This window comes from Ammodytes marinus, assembly GCF_949987685.1.
Source record: "Ammodytes marinus genome assembly, chromosome: 15".
NCBI classification, from domain to species: domain Eukaryota; kingdom Metazoa; phylum Chordata; class Actinopteri; order Uranoscopiformes; family Ammodytidae; genus Ammodytes; species Ammodytes marinus.
This window is the reverse complement of record NC_137219.1, coordinates 21,280,900-21,300,275: the sequence shown is the minus strand read 5'-3', so window position 1 is coordinate 21,300,275 and position 19,376 is coordinate 21,280,900. Positions and strand designations below refer to the sequence as shown.

Below are 19,376 nucleotides of genomic sequence, written 5' to 3'. Positions count from 1 at the left end.
AAACAGTTTCTAGTAGAAACCCAAATTACAAGTTTGAAACTGAAAATGAGCATTATATGTGACCTTTAAACAATGAATGAAATTGCACGCGAATGTACTTGCATTACTATTACTCTTGTCCATGCGAGTGTAACTGTCTTATTGTGTTTGTGAGCATGAAGAGTGCCTATAAGTGTGGACACGTCAGTATTTAAGTGTGCGTGAGTGTGTGTGAGAACAGAGAGCAAAGTCCCTCGCTTAGAGACAACGATGGAAAGAGAGAGCCATCGATAAGTATTGAGCGCTGGACTTGTTCCAACCAAACTACCATCGCATCGGATCAGGCAGACAGGCTGTATACACACCTGTGTGTCTGTTTCTCTGTCCCTCCTGCACACACAGATGCACACACACCCACCCGCACTTGAATTATGGCACTTCAGAGCCAACTAAATACAGCTCCATCACACAAGCACTTATATTCTGAAAGCCAAACACCACTGGACATTGATTTGCTATTCTTAACACTTGAGCTGAGTGATCGCCGACATTCTTGCTCACACACACACACACACACACACACACACACACACACACACACACACACACACACACACACACACACACACACACACACACACACACACACACACACACACACACACACACACACACACACACACACACACACACACACACACACACACACACACACACACACACACACACACACACACACACAAAATGGTGCAGATATATTCCAACATGTTTAAGTAGCTATAGAGAGCCTCGCAAGACTTTTAAAAAGATCCCAGAGGCAGAAATGAAGGCAATTCACTCAAAAAAAATCAAATGTGTCAGTGACCTTAGCTCAAGATGTTTGTGCGTGTAGTGAGGAGGGTTTTTAAAAAAAGGATACAAGTTCTGGTACAGGGGGATGAGGGATTTGAGAGCTCGACTGGCGTTGATGGCTGTGGCTCTGACCATGGTGGGCAGAATCTTCATGTCCACTATAGCACCGTCAAACAGCGGACCAAAGAACGGCACCTACGGACACAGAGGTCATTAGTGAAACAGTGAACAAAATTTAACTTTTTTTTTTAAAGTATTTATTTTGGCCTCCTCACTTTATTAAACAGATATGGATAGACAGAGTTGAAATGGGGCAAAGAGGGGAATGACCGGCATATAATCGGATTCAAACCGGGTCGGCTGCAATGAGGACCAAGCCTCTGTAATGGGGGGGGCGCTCTAACTACTACATCACGAGCGCCCCCAAAAATCACTTTTGGTAATAAAAAATATAGTTAACGATGAACCTACTGCCAATATTAAGGCTCTCAAAGATAACGTTCTCAATATTTTAATATGACAGAATAAAATACTGGGTTTTAAGTGACCCGAGCAACATGTTTTTTTTAACCATATTCGATTCAGGCTGTTGGCTTTGTGATTCAATTCCATACTTTGCTCGTGGAATCCCAACAAAGAGAATGATGTGGGGCTTTTTGATTGAATTTACTTGCAGACCAGGTCTCTGAGCCAGGCACTCAATGACTGAATACAGTGCTTTCAGGGACGACAACACGGAGAATCTCTTATCTAACTTGTTTTGGGATTTATGATAATTCAATATTTGCTGGCTTGCAGAATGAATGAAAAAGAACATGGTTAGGTTATTAGTACTGCGGTATCTATGTCATAGAGGAAAAAAACAGCATTTTATTGTGTTTGGTCTTGCTTGAAATGCAATTACTCTATCAGTGCATTAATGTCTGCTGTGTTTTAGGACTGATACATTAACCAGAGCAGCAAAGACTCAAAGGCAAAACTCTCTTTAGGATTGTTTGGTCAATCTGGATGCATATCTGTATAGTCTGGTAGGAAATGTAAAATTCTGTATCAAATCACTGGGCCTGTTTTTCTAATGTATTTCGAGCCAACTCCTTATCCATACATTCCAAAGGCTCAATCATTGATATATCCATCCAGATTGAAGGTGGAGTCAGCAATCCTGGAGAACGCTTGTGGTCAAAATCTCTTCTTGTCAAAAATCTGTGAATATCTCCTCACGATGCATGTTCGTATAGTGTGTGTGCCCCAGTGTTAATACACAGCCTAGGCTCTGTAAACTGGTAGCTTGCTAGCTATCTTGGGCCCCCCTTTGTTGACATACCCTTTTGTTCACATACTGAATTATCATCATGGGTTTTAATGATGAGTTTAAATGTCCTGATTTTATTTTTGAGGCAGTCTCAACCAAGGAAAATTATTTTTGGGGTAAACAAAGATGGTGAATATTTATAGATAAGTTAGATTTTTAGGTTAGATTCCAGTACCAAAACACTGATTTTTTTTAATTTATTTTATTTTTTTACCTCTGGTTTTTTGAGTATGTGGATGGAGTACATGTGGTTCTTCATGGGGTAGATGATGATCAACACGTCTCCAAACTCTGTGGGGATGATCCCTCGACGGTAGTCTCTGGAATGTTCAGACCAAACTATGTGCACCTCGTCGTTACCCAGGTGTCGGAGCTGGATGGGCGCAGAGAATAATGCCCGAATGAAAACCAGAATAAACATCTCACATTTTTGCTTTCTCGCAGCATCCACAACACAGACAGAGTCAATGCACAAACACAGACACAAGACACACACAGAAGATGGGCTGTATCCATCATATACCCAAGGCTTTTGATTGTGTGTGTGTGTGTGTGTGTGTGTGTGTGTGTGTGTGTGTGTGTGTGTGTGTGTGTGTGTGTGTGTGTGTGTGTACGTGCTTGTAGGTGGCCCTGGGGGTGATGGAGTGAGTGTGTGAAGATGGAGAGTGGACACAAAGACAAAGTGAAGCTTTGGAAGTATGGAGTACGGGCTGAAAGACAGATGGGATCAAGTTTGATGCAGTGTGATTATATGCGTGTGTGTGTGTGTGTGTGTGTGTGTGTGTGTGGGGTTCACACTCACTCGCTGGGCTATAGTCATTAACCTTGATGCCTGCCAAAATACTACATAGACGCACAACACACACACACACACACACACACACACACACACACACACACACACACACACACACACCAACAACTCCTTGGATCTCTACTTTTCTGGTGTCTGCCGCTCATGGACTCGGCCCTGAACATATTACAGACGTCACATATGCTAATTTTAAGGTTCAAAATTGTCATTTGGGTTTATACCAGAAACCTTTAGCATTGTGAAGTGCCCTAAACACCCTTTATTTGTGTCACAGTGCCATTGCTGAATTTCCTCTGCCTCTGTAAAGGGAGAGAAATCTGACTGGGGTTTTTGAACACAGCTACACAGAGAAAAGAGGAAAAAGAGAGGGTTGTCTTTTTTCTCCTACATGTAAAAGTGCATTTTGCATTTTTTGGGTGACCTTTAAAATGTGTGTTTAACGACAATCAGTTGTGTATTTTGTCCCCTGTCAAGACATGTTTAAAGAACTCTGCATGCTTTCAATTAAGGAGTGTATCAGGACGAACGGTTTAATAAAATGTAATTTTCTTTGAACACACACATCTCACATCAAGCCAGCGGTTGAGTTAATTCATGTGGAGGCAGCCTGTGCGATCAGTTCCCTAATTCATCATGTTTGTTAGTGACTTCACCCGCTTGCCACAGTGACACTACTTGAATTTTAAATGTGGAGTTATAGGGTTTAATTAGCCTGACATTTGCCAGAGAGGTTTTAAAAAACAAGCGAGGAATGATGATTTATTTATCAAGTTCCACTTAAAGTAAATCTCTTGGGGGGCACTTCCCCTCTGACGGCGCTTGCAATTCAAAGTGTCGGCGAGACGCACAACTCACAGCTCTGCCATTATCGCATTTTTACAGTGAGAATCATGACCTCCGTGCAGTATTTTTTGGGTGTTACAACAATCAAGTGGCACGGGTTAATTAAAGAGTTTTGCTGTCTGATGTGCCGCACCACTAAAAACATAAAAAAAAAAAAAACATATTTCAACTAAGTAGATCACAGTGATGTCATCTGAAATGCTACAGTCAGTTGGTGGTGTAATGCAGCTTTAATCCTTTTAATCATGTTTCAAGCAGATGTGGCATGAGAGGGAGCAGAACACACAGCTAAGAGTGAGAACTGGACCAGTGCCCTGCTAGGACTGAAATCACACTGCAAGCCTATCTGTGTGTGTGTGTGTGTGTGTGTGTGTGTGTGTGTGTGTGTGTGTGTGTGTGTGTGTGTGTGTGTGTGTGTGTGTGTGTGTGTGTGTGTGTGTGTGTGTGTGTGTGTGTGTGCGTGTGCGTGTGTGCGTGTTTCAGGAGGACAGATGATCAGTGCCTGTGTATGTCTGTCAGTTTAACCTCTTTGTAGACATGTTTGTCAAACTGTATGTGTGTGTGCTGGCCAACATGTGCGTGTGTGTGTGTGTTTCTGTGTCCAGCAATAATACAAATGTATAGCTTGTGGTCACATGTGCAGGTTGAGTGGACGTGTGTTTGTGTCAAGTTAAACAGGTTTATGTTGTGTGTACGCGAGTATGCGTGTTTGATGGGGCCATCAGCTGATCAGGGAGACGGATGGTGTCGGGCCAGGCGCTGATAATCCAATCAGGAGCCTGCAGCGACGTGATAGGCCGAGAAGCAGGAAGTATGATCTGATTAAAGGGACATTATGGCCATGTGCAGTGCGCCCAGTGCCTGGGGGTTGACAGGTGTGCACACACACACACACACACACACACACGCACACACACGCAATAAACCCGTCTGCCTGGACGCTGATACGAGCCCACACCACGCACAAACGGACAATGCTACTTAGAATGGTTAGAAACGTTGGTTTGAATTACTAACACTGACACCCACATATTTGTATACGTGTGTATGTGTGTGTTTGCAGCTTATGTGCAATGTTATTCCAGGCAAAGAGTGAGAGGGGAATGAAAAAGGGAAAGACTGAGAGAATCCCTCATTAATAAAAAGAGTTAAGAAAAACAACAAGAACACAGACACACTCGACTGCAGTTTCAGGGCAATACTAGATAATGGGATGGATGGATGCAGAGTACAATGTATGTTTCTATCAAACTTTCAAGAAATGTGTCTGTTTGCTGGAAAAAAGACAGTTATCAATGGAAACTCTCTGTTTGTGTACAAAAGCCCAAAGGAATGGCTACACAGGTGTGTGTGTGTGCGTGTGTGTGTGTTACCTTCTTGGTGAGGTTGTGGTCCTGGTCGTGTGGCATGCGGGTGGAGACGTGGTAGACGACCTCTGTGGTGGAGGTGGCGTAGTAAGGTGTAGTCTGGCCTGTGCTGCGATTCCTCTGGAGACCTCCCATGAAGCCACAGTGAGTAGCGAGGTCCACCTAACACGCAGACGCAGACGCAGACACACACACACACACACACACACACACACACACACACACACACACACACACACACACACACACACACACACACACACACACACACACACACTATTAGAATCATTAACTCTCTTGTGTTTTAAACAGCCCTAGAGTTAGTTTGAATAAGTATCTACTACACTATTGTCAGCTATTGAGGTTTTATTTTAACCACTGGACCTAAAAGGTTTTACTATCTTTAATCAGTTATACCATCAATACAATGATAAAGATTCAATTGATTCAAATGTAAAAGGTAAATGATCCATTTTGAAGGAGCCAACTAATGTTGGAGCCTTTAGGATTATTGCATGTCTTCTTACCTCCCAGCCCAGTCCAGAGACAAAGTCTTCATACGCCTGGCTGCCCGCTGTGTTGGTGAGTATGGAGTGCTTGTCCTCTTGGCCCTCAGCCACATAAAACACGGCTATTTTATGAGTCTCACGGCTGCAAGAGAAAGGAAGGAAGGAAACAAATAATTAGCTAAAAAAATGAATTAGGCCACATTAAATGACTTAAAATGTACTTTTAACCTCCCAATTCACCATTTTAAATCCAACAGTATCGGTCTGATACAGGTCTTAGCCTTCAATCAATATTTAAAGAATCTTTAATGACAAAACTCTTTAGGACAAAAGAAATGTGCAGAATGAATAGGATACTGACAACCAACTATTGAGAACAAAGAGATCATAAAGAAGGGAGTGAACGAGGAAAGCATAGTTTTTTTTCCTCACCACTGCCGGGAGTCCAGGTTCTTCAGCTCTCTGAGTAGCTTCTCATTCTTCCGCAACAAATGAAAGTTACTCCTGTAAGACACACATGAATGCAAAAGGTTAAGAATGCTTTTACCAAGTGACAATTAAAAACGGTCACTCTAAAAATCATCTGACTGATTTTGTGCTTACTAAAAAGGTGTAAGGTAGAGCTGGAATATGCTCATACATCAGTTGAATATAAGGTTCGATAGCAAGTTTGCTTCCTTTTTCAATTAAATAAATAGATGTTAAACATTTTGTATTGTATTAAAAGGTCAGTGTGTATTCAGGAGTGATGCTGTATCCAATCCTGTGCATGCATACTTCTTTCTTCAAAAGAAAAAATCATAATTTGAAATTTATTCTTTTTATTTTAAATGATTTGTACAATGCTAGGAAACAATGTCCGGCGTATGCTGAGAAAGCACCAGTTTAGAAAGGAACTTCGGGTTTTTAGAAAGTTACCAAAATGTGATGAATATTTGTTTGTGTGTAATAAATGACTGCATGTTGTTACTACTTTGCACACCCAACGATGTTTCATGCTGACCACAGCTAGTGTCATGGCTTCTTTGTGATAGAAAAGGACAGTTCATTCACTATGTCCTAGTGACGAGGCACCAAACCTCCATGCCACTGCTGCTGATATAAAAAGAAAGACTTGAGAGCAGTGAGGCTTGGAGTGGACTGATAATGACACATCATTCTTTTCACTTTTAGAGAGAGAAAGAAAAAGAGTGAAAGAGCAGGAGATAAAGAGGGAGAGAGAAAGAGAGAGAGAGACAGCAATTTGCTCTTTATTAAACTGATACTTGGTAATGGCCTCATTCTGTGCTCTCAAAGACTCCATTTACACCCTGGATTATAGGGAAAAGCATAAAAGGGAACGAACACACACACACACGTTAGTGTCTTAGTGTGTGTTATGTCCCAGATGAATACCTGGAGAGACATAAGGTGACTATAACAGATAATTAGTCAATCTCGTCCTTTCCTCCATTTTTTTTTTTGTATGATAACTTACATTTGCACAATATGATGTTAATATCAAACACACAAACTAAAAAAAAAAAAAAAAAAAATGTTTGGAGGGGGCCCCCCTGGCGGTAAGGGGGCCCTAAGCGACCGCTTAGTTTGCTTATGCCTCGGGCCGGCTCTGCATCCGTCTACCCTGTTTCTCCACAACATCTACATTTCTTTAGCCTTTATATTTTCTCATTCTCATCCATATTCCCTCATTTATTTAGTCTCCATTTTTGTTCTGCTCACGTGCCCTATTCATTCCGTTTTCTGATTAGCCACTTCTCTCACCATCATTCTCTTCTTCAACTACTGCCTTTTATTCAGACTCCAAATGGCTTGATTTTGATCAATAGAGTACTGTGCTCATTATTACACTCTTACAGACACACACATATAAGCACACGCACGTCCATTGTGCCGGCTGAATGCAGACGGTGTAATTCTCTGGATGAAGTATAACGAGCGATGAGTGTCCATTAGCCGGCCAGACGTGTTTAAATTGATACCTTGGACATTGTGCGTTTTGAGCCCCAGAGTCAATGAGAAATTGAAATGCTCTCTGCCATATGAATGGGAAAACATGGTGTCTAATTATCACAAAATAATTTTTTTATAAATTTAAAAATGTTGTCTCATTTGTATGGGGAGACCAACATTAGACCTCCCACACATGCACTACAGTACTAGGAACAGAAGACTTCTTATTCATGCCTCCTCAAGCACTAAATGTTAACCATTATTCTTAATTAAATCATTTTCCTATACAGACTTTTATGCAACATGCAGGACGTCGTCAAATAAATCTCCTGTCCAGTAGATTCTTATCTCCGTAAAAGTAAACTGGAAAATGAAGAATGCCAAACTAAGAATGTCTTCAAATACAATATAGGTTTACATAAAGTATACTATAAAACTGTTATTGTTAATCTTATTTAATTGTGTTTTTTTAAACATAGAAAAATCCACTTTTAATATGGTGTCTAGTTGACATATGTCTATGTGCGGGCTGACCTCTTCTCCCAGGAGTTGAGTCCCAGTATGTTGATGAGCAGTCTGCAGTAGTAGAAGGCTGACTGTGGCGTCTCAGTCTCTGGCTCAGTCTGCTGCACGGCCCTCATGTTCAACCCCTCACCTCTCTGAAACATTCAACCATTTAGTTTCGGCCCAAAGAAGGGGGAGAATAAATAGATAAATACATAGGAAATTAAACGGAAAAAAAGAGGCACATTGCAGAAATGTCGGACCAACTATTGAACATAGTGATATACCTTTTACTTAGTGCCTTAGAAAAACTGTGTGCACTTTGTTGTCATTAGGCAACATGATAATATGGTCATATCACAAAAAACAACAATGGAGCCAAGCTGATTCAAATCTTACCGTAGCAAGGTTATAAGCTGGCTGACTTTACTTCACAACAGCAAAGGAAAACCAACACATCTCCACTATAAATGTTTTGCAACATTAAAAAAAAAGTTTGCTTGAGTGGACAGCTTGTGATTTAGCTTGTAGTCCCTCAAACCCATTTCATAATTCCAAATGACTTTTATTACAAATGTTCATCAGTTAAAAGCTTGGAGCTGGTGATCCAAAGATTCAAAAAAAAAAGAAGAAAACTCAATCTATGGAATATTAATTAGGACACTACGTACATGAAAGACAAACTCTCTTTCTGCAGCGCACTGCTTCAGGATGGCATTGATCACGTCATTCTCCTGCTTCTCTGAGACGCACACTGGAGGCGGGGCTGGGATGTTGAGTGGCATGCCTACGGGACCAATCAGGAGACAAAGATAGCTTGAGCTCAAAAGTTTTATGCATCTCTCTCTCTTTAGGATGTTCATTTTAATGCAGGCTCCTCAACTGTGTGTCTGTCTGTCTGTCTGTGCGTGTGCGTGTGTGTCTGTGTGTGTGTGTCTGTGTTTGCGTGTCTGTCTGTCTGTCTGTCTGTGTGTGTGTGTGTGTGTGTGTATGTCTGTGTTTGTCTGTGTGTGTGTGTGTGTCTGTCTGTATTTGTGTGTGTGTGTGAGTGTGTGTGTGTGTGTGTGTGTGTTTGTTTGTGTTTGTGTGTCTGTCTGTCTGTCTGTCTCTGTGTGTCTGTGCGTGCGTGTGCACCTGCTCTCTGCAGACACTCTGGACTGGAGTATCCCAGGTACTGCAGCATTTCGTCCAGCGAGTCGTCCCCGTCCGTCAGCGAGTCCCACGCCGGCACCGCCTCCCGACACACGCGTTTAGCCGACGGCGGCGCCAGAAGCTGCTCCAAGCCCGACTCCCCTCCATTCTCCCCTCCGTCCATCCTACACTCTCTCTCTTCTTCCTCCTCCTCCTCTTCTTCCTTTTCACTTCCCTTCCCTTCCTCACTGACTTCCCTCTCCTCTCCTTCCTCTTCCTGGATCCCTTCTCCCTCCATCCCTGTCCCTCCCTCCTCTTCCTCCCTCTCCTCTTCCTCCCTGTCCTCTCCCTTGGGGCCTATGTTTTTGGGTGGACCTGCCGGCGGGGTGCGTAGCTGGATGTGAGCGTTGTGGGGTGATTGCGTGTGCGACAGGGAAGTGTGCGTGGGGCTGTTTGGGGAAGATGGCGGAGGAGGACCGTAGAGCACGGCAGAGTCCCAGGAGTGTTTCCCCGCCACGTCTCGCACGATGACTCGGACGCAGGCGGGAGCAGAGGACAACCCGGCCGTCATCCCGCCTCCGGGCACGCCAGACTCTGACCGGATCTGTGGGGAAATAAAGAGGAAGAAACAGTGATTATGAGTATGTTCAAACAATAAATGTGCCATATATTAAAAGTGTCTCCATTTTAGCTGGTACAACTTTTATAAAGGAAAATCGGTAAAGGATTTTTAAGAGCTGATAATGTAACAATGACTTACAGTTATAACTGACGCAAAATGTAATATGTTTTTACCTTGTGCGCAAAAAGTGATTACGTAATGTGCTAGGTATTTTGTTACATTGTTATTACATTATGGTTTTTATTCGTTACATTTTAGATTACATTATGCATTGTTGTAACATCAACTTCAGTCAGTACCAGTCATGATGACTAACAGTGGTTAAAAAAAGTTGGTAAAAGTCATGTAGTTTGACCCCGCCACTCGGTTTACAAACATACATATCACCAGATTAAGTCAGGGCAGCTTTCTTTCTGTCAGTTGGGGTTATTACCTGATAGACTGAGAGCAGTGTGGAGCCGTTCAGAACCAGAAACTGCAGGTTTGGCGAATGGAAAAGCTCTGGTCCCAGGTCAGCGCTCTCACAGAACGGGTTGTCTTGGTTTTCACACACCTAGGAAAAACACGAGGCACATTGCTGGCTTGAACAAAAAGGCCACAATCGTAAAATGAGTGAATGGAATATTTCCTAACCGTCAAACACAGTAACAGTACCTGACTGGACAGAGTAGCGGGCCCTCCGGACATGGGATAATGTCCTAGATGGTTGACCAAGTGCGTGATCACTGTTCTGGCTGCGATGGAAACCAGGCCGTGCTGAATACGGCTACGGACTGCAGAGACAGAAGGAAAACAGACAGAGGATAAATATATATATTACTACAACAATGAAGCAAGGGAAAATACATTAAGGGTACAAGATATATAAGGTGTCCCTGTTGCTCTGACTTGATGTTAGGTTCCAATTGACAAGAAAACTTCAGCGAACACTAGGGAAGAGGGACAAAAAACACATTGGGCTTGTACATAGTCTGCCCCATGCTGAGAGGAGGCCAATGCCATCACACACTGTGCTGCCAGCAGATCCTGGCTAATCAACAGCATTACACACACACTGTGAGACACACACTCTCCCAACAGCATCTTATTGACAGGACCTACGCGTCGTAGAGCGCAGATATGCATTGACCAGACATTTCTCAACGACTCCATGAAACTCAGGAGAGCACAGGAGGAGGAAGGAAGGAAGAGAAGACATGGACATAGAAGAACGGATAAGAAATAATAATACTGTGAATAGGGTATTACAGAAGAAAGGGAAAGCAGAGAAGAGAGGAGAAGAGAGGAGAGGAGAAGAGAAGCATGGTCTATCAGGTTGCTCTAGTCATTAGACTCGACACTGCTTCCTGGTGGACCACAGCAGGGGACAATACACGCTGTCACACGGATGCACTCACATGCTAACTTTTCCCATCTTTAATGATTGATGCAGCGGTTTTGCAGACAACTCTGGGTCATTTTGTCCAAGGTTTAGAGTGTTAAGTGTGTTGTCCGGGCACCGCTTTACATGCATAGAAAGAATTACCGTCCAGATATAGATGTGAACCGGCCTGGGTGCAGTCTTGTAAACACATATTTGCAAGCTCAGACTCATTTGAATGTGTTGAAGATCATTTAGTTCAAAGACGTTTAAGATGATAGGCCCACATTGTATGTAGTGTTAGCTTGGTGAGACCAGCCTCACATTTGTTTCTCTCTCGCAGATCAGTCTGGACTTTCTCCAATGTCTATGGGGAGTAGCCTGGTTAAAGAAATGACCGGGCCAATCAGGACCCGTGTTTAGACATAACGTCTGTCCCATAGTGGAAGGCAGCTTCTGATTGGTTCATGTAGTCGTCAGTCCAGCCTCACGTCAGAACGGGCCCTCCCCACTTACACAATCCTTTAATGAAATACCGCCCCTGATTGGTTCATGCAGTCGTTTGACAATAACATGGATTGACGAATAAGAAGCTCTTGAGATCAGGTTGTTCTCGCCAGGCTAATGTAGAGTGTCCCTGGCGTTAGGTGAATTACCTTCGGTGACAGGCTGTAGTTTGCTGGAGCGTTCAGAGTCGGGGCTGTGCAGAGGTTCTGGCTCTCTGAGGCTCTCCAGCGGCAGGAAGGGGTCGTAGTCTGCACTAGACAGGTCCGACATCTGCAGTGGGTAATACTTGGGACTGTTGAAAGACTGGGCTCCGTACACACAGCCATGCAATACCTAGATGTTGTTTTTTTTGTAAAAGGGAAAGATTACCAGATTTCAGATTGAATTCCATGCTGCCACAAAAAAATACATAGGTTCGACTTTATTTCACTGATGCTTGAACTTCATACCGATAAAACACTCATTTACATCATGTACTTAAATGAATAGTTCAACAGTTGATCTTCTTACAGAGGCAGGCTAATGCTACCTATTGACAACAGGTAATTCAGCTAAGCTAACCCATTTAAAAAAAAAATTATTCACAGTTACAGAAACGGTTTCTGTCAACTAGTCTTAAACCTGAGAGTGAGGCAACAAGCTCAAAATTACAAATATTTGCTAATATAACATTTTCACACAGTTTTGTTTTTTCTAGAAGTGCTAGTAATGTTTCTGTGATAACCAGCCACTGCTTAATGAACATTATTGATTTGAATGTAAGTGTGTGTTAAGGGCTGACACAAACGGACCAGTGTTAATTTCGTTGACTAAGACTATGACGAAAAATATTAGTCAACGAACCTTTTTCACGGACGTAAACTAAATAAAAAGGCAGATATGATGACGAAGACTGAGACGAATATAACTACCACTATAGTCAACGAATAGGAACGATACGAAAATGTTAGGGCGGGACGAATGGAGAAGAGATCCGATCAGAACTACTCTTTTTGTGGGACAAGTTGCGAAGAAATCCAATCAGGGCAAAGCAGTGAATGCAACCCTGTGTCTGTGAAAATCGACGAGAGACCTCGGCAGTATGAGCGGGTGGAGTGAGCCGCTGTGCAGTAAAACTCTGCGGTTTGATGGACAAAATGATAGTTCCGCGATCTGTTTGTAGTAGGCTGTGTCTCGAGCTTGAATACACAGAGCCATGTCCCCAAACTGACTGCGCAACTATATAGGAAATTAACTGTGAAACTGCCGCCTCCCTCCGTTAGTTTCTGTTTTCACCCGAGTAAATTACAATCAACAGTCTCCGACGCATGGACAGCGTTAAATTAAAACCTCTAATTTTATTATCAAAAAGGCTTTGATGCAATAGAAGTCCGAACACACACAGCGGCAGCAGTGTTGCTAGACTAAGACTAAAATATTTTAGATGACTAGAATAGGACTAAGACTAAATGGTGTGATATTCAAAAGACTAAGACTAAATCAGAATATGCTGCCAAAATTAACACTGAAACGGACATGCACACCTTATAAATACAGCTGAGCAGGGTCTTGGTGGGCTGGTCCTTCTCTGGAGGGCTTCGAGTTTGAACGGGTTGAAGGAGAGCCTTTGGCGGCAGAGCCATCACCCAGTCCAACAGACACAACAGGAGGGACACTACCAGCTGCAAAACACACAGGCAGGCACAGACAGTTTTAAGCAAAATGAATAATAAGAGTGAGAAAAATGTGAGAATTATTTTGTGTTAATGTTACCCTCTTATCCAGTTCATGAGGAGAAGACTCGGTAGTAGGAAGCAAGTATGTGATGGTGGCGATCAAAATCTGAAAAAAACATCAGAAAAAAGTGTTTTAGAACTAAGATTTTCTAAATATTCCAATAATTGTACCCGTGTCATTTAAGTCTCACCTCCACGATCTTCTTTGGAGTGTCGGGGGGGAATTTCTGAAGGTGATCCACGTGACTGATCAGAAGGTGAAGGATGTCCGACGCCACCAGCGCCACATTCTTATTTGGGTACTGGGTGAGGGAACACATGAGATGATTTGTATTAGTGTATGCATACTACAAGACCACCATACTTAAATAATATAATAAAATATACAGTTTTTACAAGTCAATCAAAAAAGGATTTTTGGGTAACATGGATCAAGCGTTTTACTCTAAGATGAGATGTTTTGAAATAAATAAGTAATTATTTTGTTACATTTTTGATTGTAGAATTCTAAATGCGTCTTGAAATTGTTTAACTTTAATTATGCATGAGAGGTGTAAATAATTTTTGAGAAAATACAAATGAATACAGGTCAATTAGAAGCAAGAAAGGGAATCTATAGCAGTCGGCTCGAATAACAATTGCCACCTACAAAACAGGAGAAGGGACGGGTAGTGGGATGGGGAGGACAACAGGGAAGAAGAGGCTCTGCATGGAAGTATGACAACCCCTCAGGTTTGTTTGTGTGTGTGTGTGTGTGTGTGTGTGTGTGTGTGTGTGTGTGTGTGTGTGTGTGTGTGTGTGTGTGCGTGTGTGTGTATGTGTGTGTGCATATCACATGGCCCAGGTCTGATGCTACTGGCTGCTGGTATGAGGGCAAAAGTGGACAAGATGTGTGTGTGTATACTTGTGCTGCTGTGAGAGTGTGTTTTTTGTGTGTAAAGACACAGCTTGCAGCATTCCCTGTGGATTAGTCTCCTATCTGAAGGAGGACCAAACATATTGACAGTCCAGGGTTTGCTCCCAGGAGTAAGTGAATGCAAGTGTCTGTGTGTGTGTGTCGGTGTGTTTGTGTGCGCATGTTGCTGTAATGTCTGAGCGGGCCATTGGCTGCCGATACACAAGCTGGGGATTCCAAGGTGGAAAAAGGTATGTGTGTGAGTGTGTGTGTCCATACAGAGCCACTTGGCCACAGATGAGACAGTAAATGTTGGACAGTGTTATTGTGATCCACAGGCCTCCCAGTGTAGTGGCCTGAAACAAACAATACCAACTGAGGCTATTTCAATCTCCAACAATGTTTTCCATCATACTTTGGCTCCTTGCAGCCCACCATGTTAAACACATTGGCACCACAACTGTCCCGTTTGTACTCAGTCTCTGGTACATTTAAACTCACTTTAACCAGAAGCATCCCTTCCTCAATCAAAGCAAAGATTTGTAATCCTATCAATCGTGACCGTGTTGTTCTGTGCTTAAATACATTAGAAGAACAACAGTTCTTAGGCTAAATACTGAGATCATAAAGGATCACGTTGAGGTTTGTAAAAAGCCAGAAAATACTGGATTACAGCAGGCTAACCCATCAATACATAATAATAATTAGCCTAAGTTCAGTTCCGATATTGTGTGACAACAAACTCTATATAAATATCCAAAAAGTCAATGTGAATGACACTTGTTTCTATGTATTGTTGACAAAATGTCCAGGCGACATCTGATTTTTACTCAGACCTGCTTTGATGATTGAACTACTTTAAACCTACATCCATATATTAAAATAAGCTTACTCAATGTACAGTATAACATTAAAGTTAATCATCTTGTTTTTGCTTTATTCGATTAATGAAGCTGAACTAGGCCCAATGAAAACATCCAGAACAGATGTGTAGACACTACAGTGTTGTGTAGATCAGTGACAGGAATCCCATCAGCAGTCTTAAGGAAAGAGATTCCTAGCTTTGGTCTGATCACACTGAATCACAGTCAGAGACAGAGAGAACACCATGGTCAGCGGGGGACAACATTTGAAGAAGGGTCAGGCTGCATGAGATAATCTCCTTCAGCTGGGTTTGACGTGTGACCCGTTTAGATTTATATTTTCAATGACTGATTTGTAGTTTGTGTCTAAAGTTCAGGAAGGGGAATTGTAAAGCCTGGATGTAACATGCTCTTTTGAAAGCAGAACAGAGTTGTGGCTGACCTTGAGAGTAACACAGATGACGTTGAGAGCATCTTTTATCAGTGGATGTTGAGTCCCGTGAGCCAACTCCTGGCACAGCCATATACCCAGACTGCACAGAGCCACGCACCTATCCAAAAACAATACAAATACAGTGTGAGCGATGTGAAGAAATGCCGCTGTCATAACACGTGCAGAAAAGATACACATACTAAACACCACAAACACACACACACACACACACACACACACACACACACACACACACACACACAACACGTACCTAGCAGGAGCAGAGGGTTCGTCCCTGGCAGAGGTCAGGATGGTTTTCACAATGTGCTCCTAATAAAACAACAGAGCATGAAGACAAACACACACTGAGTGCTCAAACACAACAATAGTTTTTTAATATAATGAGAAAGTGATTAGTGGGAATTACATAATGAGGTGTTAATATATGAACATACACTTGGTATTTAAAATTGGACACAGTACAGACTTAGCTACACACACACACACACACACGGAGACACACTCACTGGTCCCGTCCCCCTGGCTGGTGTTAATGGCCTCTTACTGATTCAAAACAAGTTTCTTCCTCGTAAGAAGCTGCCTACGCATGGCATTAACTGTTTTACACAGCAGCAACAACAATAACAACACCACTCCCATAGCTCTGGATTGTTGACAAGAATGACTTATGAGACATTAGCCTATTATTTGGACTCGCAGACCCCCTAAGGACAGCAGAAATGTGTGTTACGAAGTTTTAGACTGACCTGGATTTGACTCTGCTTTGGTGGGTGTAAGTTATACAGTATGCTAATGTGTTTTGATTTAGGGAGACAGAGATGACAGCTTAAATGGTAGCCTACTATCTGACTGTTAAGGTTTTTTGCTGATCCCGTCTTCTTCATATTCTACTGTGTTTATCTATTTTACTATCACAAAGAAGGAGACACAGTGACTTATCTCAGCGCCTGAAGTACCAATGCTTGCACGAACCTTGACATCAGGGAACTTGGTCAGCACCACGTCGGCGGGGGTGGGATGGAGGGCTGGAAGCTCCCCGTACAGGTTGGGGAAACACACCAGAGATCCAAGCAGGATCTGGGCCTCTACTCTGGGAGCCTGGAGAGGGGTGTAGCAGAGACAGAGAGTAGAGAGGAGGGCAGAGGAGATGCAAATGAACTGAAAATAAATAAGTATATACAAATAATCTGTGTTTCCACTAACTTATTGCAGACAACACTGTGCGTTTTTTGTGTTTTCTTACATTGAGTGATGAGCAGGCGGTGACTCTAGAAGCAGCAATGATGAAGTCCAGGATCAGCATGGTGGCTCCAGGTAGACCAATACTGAAGAAGCGGGGACTGCAGTGCTTTATGATGGTGTTCACAATGTCCTGTAGAAAGCACACAGATTTTTATTAACAACACACTACGAAAGCTATAGCATTCACAGCTAGAACACATTCCATCCTGTAGTCCAAAGCTGTATAAACTGAAATGAATACATTAGACACTTGCACACAAACACCCACTCTACCTGGTCTTGGTGCAGTAGCCCTTGGTGCATGATGTTGTAGAAGTGCGTGAGAAAGTCTGAGTTTGGGGAGACATCTTGCCGTCTCTTCATGATTCTGCAGATCAGCTTGTAGGCATGGAGCTTGCCCTGCTTGTAACGCTCTGTCAGCATAGTGGCCTGGAGGGAAAAAACACACACACAAACAAACACGCAATGAAGTTAGGTCAAGCGTTAACTGGCTCATGTGGTGATTTTGTGTTCATATCAAACAAATGCATTTTGATTGTCTGTATATTGACGGAAATAAATTAAAACATGGCAATTCCTGAATACGTTGATGATGATGATACAATTAGCTACACGTGAAACACAGATGTTTCCCATCTAGATCTCAGTTTAATTAATGTCAGATGTCATTCAATGATCCCTCCGTCACACCAACCTTAAAGAGCCAGGGGGTGAGGATTCTCAGTGGTGGGATCAGACCAGGGGGAGGTGGAGACGTTTGGTTGTCCAGAGAAATGCCCAAATTATCTCTTATCTGAAAAAGTCATTTTTATTTTTATTATTTTTGTACACAAAATATACAATCTTTACAGTTAAGTGGTGTATCCTAGTCTTTGTAGTGATTGTGTGTCCCGGCACATACCTTGGCCAGGTTTTGCCACAGCTCACACAGATAGTCAAAGACCTGAGCGTGGATCTCTGGGTCTTTGATGCTATTGACGTCCCCCAGGATACCCAGCATCCTCCGCCACATCACCGTGGCAACGTCCGCATGCCATCCGGTTAGAGAGCCGCCCGCCATCACACTGCAGTCCTCGCTGGGGAACTCACTGGGTTCTAGGATCAAATCAATGGATCGGTCAGGAACTCATTCACAGCTGCTGCTGCTACTACAACAACAACAACAACAACATAGTAGAAGTAGTTTGAGTGTGACTGTTACCCAGGTCATCTGGAGTCTGCAGGACAGAGTTGTGGAGCTTGTGGTCCAGCTGAAGGTGTGTGTGTGAGTGGGAGTGTGCGTGATCGGCGTGGTCTGCCGTCAGTGTGGCTGGGGAGGGCGTCTGGGAGCGGGAGCCTCCGAGGGAATGCATGGGGGACGCACTCTCAGAACCTGGACACGGAAATATACAGTAAATACAACAAACAAATGTGCAAAAGAAGTCCGGACATGTGATTATTTATTTCAATGAGTCACCAAGGAGTCACAATTCCTTTTTTTTTTTTAAGAGTTATCAGCCAAAACAAAATCTGCTTGTTAAAGTATTATCGAGTGACTGATCTGCGTAAATGATTGCAGTTTAATACATCATATTTAGGTTGTTGCTTTTTGTGTCTGCGGCAGTAAGACAGTAGCCACAGAGGTGTAAATGCTGTGTCCATATACCAGTCACAGTGATGGTGTGGCTGAGGCTGCTGGTCTCTGAGTCGAGGTGAAGGGTTGTCAGACTGGCCACTTCGTGCTCTTCGGATGCTGTGCCCCCTCCCAGGCTGTCCTGGTCCAGTGAGCTGCCTCGACCTCCTCCTCCTCCTGACCCAACTCCCCCGCCACAGGCTTCGGAGCTGAAAGGAAAATCTACAAAAAAAAAGAGAAGAAAAATACATTTAAATAAATAGATATTGGGCATTACACATTTTTAAAAGGGGGTTTCCCGCGGTATGTTTGCTACTTTAATATTAAAGTTTGTTAAATTCCCAGAAGCAATCATTTATTATTCTTCCGACAAGATAAATCATGTACAGCAAAATACAATTGTGGAAATATTAAAGGGTCACTTATTATGCAAAATGCCCTGTTTTTTCAACATTAAAATTAGTCTCCGATGGGAATAGGTTCCCATAGTATGAGAAAAACAACCCTCAGTTTTTTGCTCCACCTCCTGAAAAACCTGTGTTCAGAAACCCCAGTCAGCTTTCTCTTCCCTTATGATGTCAAAAGGGGAGCAGCCACGCCCCTGCAATACCGCCACCTGTGATAAGGACACCCCTATATACCCCTGAATACCTCGATAGATACAAACCAGCAATTAGATGCATGGCCAATTAGAGCAGACTGGGGTTTTTGGAAGGCGGGGCTTAAAGAGACGGCTCTAAAACAGTGTGTTTCAGACAGAGGCTGAAAGGAGGAGATTCAGCAATGGCACCGTGGGAAAAATAAATTTTTTTTGGACACTACACCATGAAAACTATTTCTAG

General features: G+C 42.8%; 1 protein-coding gene across 5 annotated transcripts in view; it reads right to left on the bottom strand.

Moving 5' to 3' along the window:
• The window catches only part of ralgapa1 (Ral GTPase activating protein catalytic subunit alpha 1), a 63,980-nt gene that overhangs the window by 21,537 nt on the left and 23,067 nt on the right, over positions 1 to 19,376 (bottom strand). For all 5 annotated transcript variants that reach the window (XM_080043056.1, XM_080043059.1, XM_080043060.1 and 2 more), the window contains 23 exons: positions 18,568 to 18,756; positions 18,124 to 18,294; positions 17,824 to 18,017; positions 17,617 to 17,715; positions 17,196 to 17,351; positions 16,924 to 17,052; positions 16,653 to 16,778; positions 15,931 to 15,989; positions 15,669 to 15,777; positions 13,660 to 13,770; positions 13,506 to 13,574; positions 13,277 to 13,414; positions 11,903 to 12,086; positions 10,541 to 10,659; positions 10,320 to 10,439; positions 9,268 to 9,868; positions 8,805 to 8,920; positions 8,164 to 8,288; positions 6,109 to 6,180; positions 5,695 to 5,818; positions 5,174 to 5,329; positions 2,358 to 2,516; positions 899 to 1,026 (listed from right to left, as the gene is read on the bottom strand). In XM_080043056.1, coding sequence (XP_079899182.1) covers positions 899 to 1,026; positions 2,358 to 2,516; positions 5,174 to 5,329; positions 5,695 to 5,818; positions 6,109 to 6,180; positions 8,164 to 8,288; positions 8,805 to 8,920; positions 9,268 to 9,868; positions 10,320 to 10,439; positions 10,541 to 10,659; positions 11,903 to 12,086; positions 13,277 to 13,414; positions 13,506 to 13,574; positions 13,660 to 13,770; positions 15,669 to 15,777; positions 15,931 to 15,989; positions 16,653 to 16,778; positions 16,924 to 17,052; positions 17,196 to 17,351; positions 17,617 to 17,715; positions 17,824 to 18,017; positions 18,124 to 18,294; positions 18,568 to 18,756 — 3,454 coding nt within the window. The remainder of the gene's footprint in view (positions 1 to 898; positions 1,027 to 2,357; positions 2,517 to 5,173; positions 5,330 to 5,694; positions 5,819 to 6,108; positions 6,181 to 8,163; positions 8,289 to 8,804; positions 8,921 to 9,267; positions 9,869 to 10,319; positions 10,440 to 10,540; positions 10,660 to 11,902; positions 12,087 to 13,276; positions 13,415 to 13,505; positions 13,575 to 13,659; positions 13,771 to 15,668; positions 15,778 to 15,930; positions 15,990 to 16,652; positions 16,779 to 16,923; positions 17,053 to 17,195; positions 17,352 to 17,616; positions 17,716 to 17,823; positions 18,018 to 18,123; positions 18,295 to 18,567; positions 18,757 to 19,376) is intronic.